We start from the raw sequence: 6,505 nt of genomic DNA on the forward strand, positions 1-6,505 counted from the left end.
CCTCGCAACTCATTACCGAGATGCTGAAGGACGATACGTCGTACGTCTTCCGTTCCGAACCGGGCCCCCAATAAAGCTCGGCGACTCCCGAGCTATCGCTTTATCGAACTTGCACCGCGTGGAGCGACAGCTTCAACGTACTCCTGCTACCGCCGCGGAATATTCCGCGTTCCTAGAAGAATACCAGAAACTCGGTCACATGGAGAAGATCGGTCGGTTCGAAGCTCCAGACCGAGCACCGGAATATTATATTCCACACCGAGCGGTGATCCGCGAACATAACGATACGACACGACTCCGAGTCGTTTTTAACGCTTCGTGCCGAACTACCAATGGTCAGTCGTTAAACGACTTCCTCCTCGTCGGCTCGAAACTGCAAACCAATCTCCTTGCAGTCATCTTACATTGGCGCCAACATCGATACGTTTTGTCAGCCGACATTGCAAAAATGTATCGGTAAATCCTAATCGATCCTCGTGATACAAGGTATCAATGCATTCTTTGGCGATCGTCCCCGTCGGCTCCCGTCGAAGAGTTCCGACTCCTTACAGTCACGTACGGCACTGCCGCCGCACCGTTCCTCGCGCTCCGCGTCTTACAGCAGTTAGCTTTGGATGAGGGAGCTCCTTTCCCTCTTGCCGTACCCGTCATACAACGACAAACCTATGTCGATGACTGTATTTTCGGAGCGGATGATCTCGAATCCGCACAGCAAACTCGTAATCAATTAATTTCGCTCCTCTCTAAAGGTGGATTCCGTTTGCGCAAATGGGCGAGCAATTGCCCCGCGCTCCTTAACGATCTCGATCCGTCAGACCATGGTCTTGCTGGCCGCAAAGAACTGTAACACGATGAAGCTATTAAAATCCTCGGTGTTTCGTGGAATCCGGAACAAGACTTGTTTAAATTCCACGTTTCCCAATCAAGTCCAATCGCCAAAACAAAACGCGAGATCCTATCGATAATTTCAAAATTCTTTGATCCGCTGGGCTGGGTTGCTCCCGTCACAGTCACCGCCAAGATATTCCTACAACGCTTATGGTCGATTAAATGCTCATGGGATGCCGACATCCCTGCGGAGATTTTTAAGGAATGGGAGAAATTTCAAACTAAGTTACCGCTTCTCGAACAAATAAGTATTCCGCGTTGGACTCATTATCATCCTAGTTGTAACAAAATCGAGCTTCATGGGTTCTCAGACGCTTCTACGAAAGCATATGCGGCATCCCTCTATTTACGAGTTATCTCGTCTGACGGAAGCATTACCAATACGTTGTTAATGGCCAAATCGAAAGTTGCACCCCTTAAAATCCTGAGCGTTCCTCGCCTGGAGCTTTGTGCAGCGCTGCTCTTAGCTCAACTTATGACCTTTGTCCGTTCCATTTTCTTAGTCAACAAAATCGATTATTGGTGCTGGACGGACTCAATGATCGTCCTCGCCTGGTTAAAGCAACCGCCGTCGCGATGGAAAACCTTCGTCGCGAACCGAGTTTCCAAAATCCAACGGTTACTTCCCGAAGGAAAATGGAACCACGTTCCTACCCACGATAATCCTGCCGATTGCGCATCCCGTGGAATGGATCCCGACAACCTCCGCGATCACACTCTATGGTGGACCGGCCCTCCGTGGTTGCAAGCTAACGACGATAAATGGTCAGAGTTACCGAATTTCGAAACTCCAGTGCTACCGAAAGACGTTGATACCGAGCGACGCGCTTCAATCACTCTATGCGCGACTTGTGCATCAAGTTCATGGGATCTACAGTCTCGATTCTCTTCATGGACTAAATTACTTCGAGTTACCGCCTATATCTTCCGATACATTCAAAACCTGAAAACTAAGCGCGAGAAAACAAACAATCCTCACATTGCTACCAAGCGAAATTTATATGCCCTCCATCCTCACGAAATACAAATTGCCAAAATCCTTTGGATCAAACAGATTCAAACTCAGCTGTTTAACAAAGAACTCGCAAGCCTTTACAAAAACCAAGTCGTGCCTAAATCCAGCTCGTTGGCGTCGCTCTCTCCCTATTTAGATTCCAACGGATTAATCCGTGTCCAAGGATGGTTAGGCAAGTCACGCCTTCCCGAGGACACCAAACATCCAATCATTTTAAAATCACATCCTTTAGTCAATACACTAATCACTCATACTCATGTTCACGCACTTCACGCTGGTCCTCAGCTTACGCTTGCAATTTTACGACAGAATTACTGGCTGCTCCGCGCCAGAGCTACGGTGCGTTCCGTGCTCTATCGTTGTATTACTTGCACGCGACAAAACGCTCGCGTTCCCGAGCAATTTATGGGCGAACTTCCAGACTTTCGTGTCAATCCAAATTCACGAGCCTTCGTACATACCGGTGTCGATTACGCGGGTCCGTTGCTTGTTCGCATAGCCAAAGGGCGTGGCCATAAATCACATAGATATCGCGGTATTCATTTGTATGACCACCAAAGCCTTACACTTAGAATTAGTTTCCGATTATTCAACTGCCTCATTTTTAGCTGCGTACCAACGCTTTCTCGCGCGCCGCGGAACTCCGACTTCAATGTATTCCGACAACGGTACCACGTTTCACGGCGCTGATAAAGAAATGACTGCATCCTTTCAAGCCGCCATGCGAAACCCTGAATTTCAAAATTATTTAGGGTAAACCTTCGGAAAACCCACGCATATGAAATAAGGGATAACAACACTCAATGTCTATGTATTTTTGTGTTCTGAACATGAATATGTAACTTAAACATGGCGGTCGGAACAAGAAATCCATGAAAACCATGAAAAACCCATAAAAATTATGGTTTTTAACATTTATCCCACCAAATATCAAAAATTTTGAAAAATGTTTTAAATAAAAGTTGTAGATCTCTTTAAAATATAGATTTTATGTCCTATTCATTTTTACTGTACGAGTGATAGTTTTCGAGAAAAACGATAGATTCTAAATCTTATATCGGTAAATATGCATAAAAGGTCACACCTCACCGATGTCCTCGGCACTTAGATATGTTGTAGGGGAGAGTTTTAGCGTCCTCGAATTAGCGGAGCAACGATTGTCTCGTTGGCAACTCGTTCAACAAATTAGCGAACGCGTCTGGAAAGCGTGGAAAGATACGTACCTCCACACCTTGCAACAACGCCCGAAATGGCGATCCGTTCAAAATTTAGCTACCCAAGGTCGTATGGTCTTGATCCGCGATCCATTGGCGCCCCCAAGTCATTGGAAGCTTGGGCGAATTGCACAATGCCATCCAGGCAGCGATAATCTGACTCGCGTTGTTACCGTCAAAACCGCCGATTCCGAATATAAGCGCCCGATTACGAAAATCTGTTTTCTTCCGGTCGACATCAATCTCGATCAAGAACAGTCTGCCATGGCGGGCGGTAACAAATAATTCTTTCAACGATGACCATTGTTACCGCGTAACGACGAACGAACTATTGTAAATCTATTGTAATTATTACCACGAATGTATCTACGCCGCGCACTCTGCTTGTACGCACTAATCTGCCATATTAGCAATTATCGAATGCAGAACATTCGAGACGGGCGGCATGTTCCGGATTCAAACAGTAATTCTCTGTTCTCAAGCGTTATGTATTTGCAAAGAGAGAGCTATCGAGACAGTGGAATGTCGTTAGTTCTCCCAAATAAACCTCGCGATCTAAACAGTTTTGACCATGAGATGTTTCGCAGTCAAACTCGCCGTTATTGGTAAACGCTCTCATTTTATTTCGAATTTGTCCGCCAATTCGGAGAGAGCAGGTGTCTATTCTCCGAAAAGAGGGGATTTCTCTTCGTAAGGATTCCGCGCCACGACACGGGATCTCTGGTCAGAACAAAGGTAGTTGGCTTAAAGATAGGACGTGTTACCCTGTCTCGGTTACCGCTTTTATATTGTAAAGTTAACGTCGTTCGATAGACCGTCACTTAATAAATAATTGAGAAGTGCACGAATACTCCACTGACTTTTGAATTCCTGTCACGGCGAGCCTTCTGATAAGGCTGTATCAGCCTCCGTGGAAGAGTCGCGATTTCGCCGAGCCAACGGCGGAAAACCGACGAGCGACAAACCACACAAGAAGAATTAAAACAGTTTGAAAAATTTTTATCGAAAGATGATAACACAGGAGCGACTGTAAATATATTTGTTCCGTTGATTATATGTTTATTTTTAATTTTTTTCATTTCTTTTGAACTTAAATATTGATATTTTTGTAGATTTGTTACATGAGTCAAATAATTGGACCTAAGGATAATACTAAGGAAGCAACGTATAAAATACTGAAGAAAGTTATTTCAAATACATTAGCATCTGAATTTACTTTGAAAGGTGCTACAAATCTGTCAAAAAAATGTTTCGAAAAACTGACGCTATACGAAGTTGTTCAAGGTAAATCTATTAGAAAATTAAAAATTATTTAAAATAATATTAATAATGTTTATATTTATTAGTAATTATTAGTAATAATATTAATATTAATAAAATTTTATAATATAAGTAGAATATAAAAATTAAAATATGTACATAAATAACAAAAAGTAATATTTACAAAGAAAATATAACAGTACAAATTATATAAATTAATAAAAATTAATAATTTTTAATTAAATAATAATGTTAAATTATTTTAAGTTGACAAATAATAATAAAAGACTTGTTCTGGAATTTCTCTAAATTGCTTTTCCACTGCTATATTTCGATACAAAGAGTTATTAAATGCAGATCATATTCTTTAATAGTACTTGTCTTTCAGCAGCTTTGAGAAAATTTTTCGTAATTTCTCTTTATTGAAATACACTTTAAAAAATACAAAAGCTTCTGAAGATGTCTTACAATTTTGTACTCCCTTTGTTTCTATTGACTTGATGTCTATACAGAGTGTTTCATTTTAACTTATTGTTAGACAACAAAATATCTTGGAAAGTAAGCTTTATTGAAAAAACTGTTTCAAACAAAAGTGGTAGGGTTTGGAGAGGGACATCTGATGATGACATTAGTTTGACATTGAGTCAAGGTCGTATAGCTGTACCAAGGTCAACTTAATTTTTTTTAATGGAAACCCCTACTTTTTATTGTATAATCTTTTTCTGTTAATTAATTAGAACAATTTTTATCTGAAACATTTTTTCTTGGCCTAATATTGTTTAAGATATTTAAGGAAAACTTGGCAACTTTTTCAATATTTAGCTTGCGATATCTCGATAACTGTTGGTCGGAGGAAAAAGTACAAGACTTTTTTACTTCATTTGGTCTCATAAATATGCTGTTGTAATAGTACACCAATTGTTCAAAATTGTTGTGTATTGTAACATAACATGTTAATAATTGGTGCACTATTACAACAGCATATTTCTGAGACCAAATGAAGTAAAAAGTCCTTTACCACTTTTTCCTCTGACAATTATCAAGATATCGTAAGCTAAATATTGAAAAAGTTGCCAAGTTTGCCTTAAATATCTTAAACAATATTAGGCCAAGAAAAAATGTTTCAGATAAAAATTGTTCTAATTAATTAACAGAAAAAGATTATACAATAAAGTATGGCAAAGACAAATGTTTCAGATTAAAGTTGTTCAAATTAATAAAAAAAAAATTATACAATAAAAAGTAGAGGATTCCATTTTTTTAAAATATATTGACCTTGGTACAGCTATATCGCCTTGACCCAATGTCAAACTAATGTCACTATCAGTTGTTCTCCAAACTCTACAACTTTCGTTTGAAACAGCTTACTTTCCAAGATATTTTGCTGTCTAACAATAAGTTGCTATCTAAAATGGGACACCCCGTCTTTTTGCGAGTTTTTTAAGATCCAATAAAATATAAAAACTATTTTTGTATTCTTATAGGTGCCATTGTGAATAAAAGACCAGATACAGAAATTCAAGAAATTGCTACAGCAACTTCGTTATGGCTAAAGCAAGCCCCATGGTGTCTCCAGGATGACGGCAGTATGGGGAAAAGAAAAAAATAGAATTTGTTCGAATTTGAAATAACTGAAAATCTTTATCGGAATCCGTTTTTTTTATTTTGAGATGTCGATTTTTTTATTAAGTTCGTTATAGCTATCAAGGTGTTCGTTATAGCTACCCTGGTAGCACAAAATATTGCGCCAATATTTTGTGCTACCAGGGTACTCACTCGCTCGCTATATTAATTAGGACTTTCAACCTATTAATGCATGAAATTATTGCAAAACAAATTTTAATTTTATTTTTTTTCGGCGCCAACTTGTGCGTCCATTTAAATGGATACTATGCACTAATGGGTTAAACTATACTCGAATATAAGGATTAAAAACTTAACTTTTAAGTTTGTTTAAGACATTTGAAGTTTATATAAGATTGTTTAAGACATTTGAAGTTTATTTAAGTTTGTTTATTACATTTGCAACAAAAGGCGTACCTCGACTTATATTAAATGTTAAATGTACAAAAACATTTTTAGCAAAAGGCGTACCTCGATTTATATTAAATGTTAAATGTACAAAAAC

General features: G+C 39.1%; 1 protein-coding gene across 1 annotated transcript in view; it reads left to right on the top strand.

Moving 5' to 3' along the window:
• LOC105556738 overlaps positions 1-5,986 on the top strand; it is a 12,821-nt gene extending 6,835 nt beyond the window's left edge. Inside the window, exons 4-9 of the mRNA XM_012003839.1 lie at positions 21-216; positions 487-843; positions 928-2,381; positions 3,023-3,384; positions 4,230-4,401; positions 5,862-5,986. Coding sequence (XP_011859229.1) covers positions 21-216; positions 487-843; positions 928-2,381; positions 3,023-3,384; positions 4,230-4,401; positions 5,862-5,986 — 2,666 coding nt within the window. The remainder of the gene's footprint in view (positions 1-20; positions 217-486; positions 844-927; positions 2,382-3,022; positions 3,385-4,229; positions 4,402-5,861) is intronic.
• Positions 5,987-6,505: the final 519 nt, after the last annotated feature.

Source organism: Vollenhovia emeryi, unplaced genomic scaffold (genome assembly GCF_000949405.1).
Source record: "Vollenhovia emeryi isolate VEMERY1.0 unplaced genomic scaffold, V.emery_V1.0 DF939814.1, whole genome shotgun sequence".
Lineage (NCBI taxonomy): Eukaryota > Metazoa > Arthropoda > Insecta > Hymenoptera > Formicidae > Vollenhovia > Vollenhovia emeryi.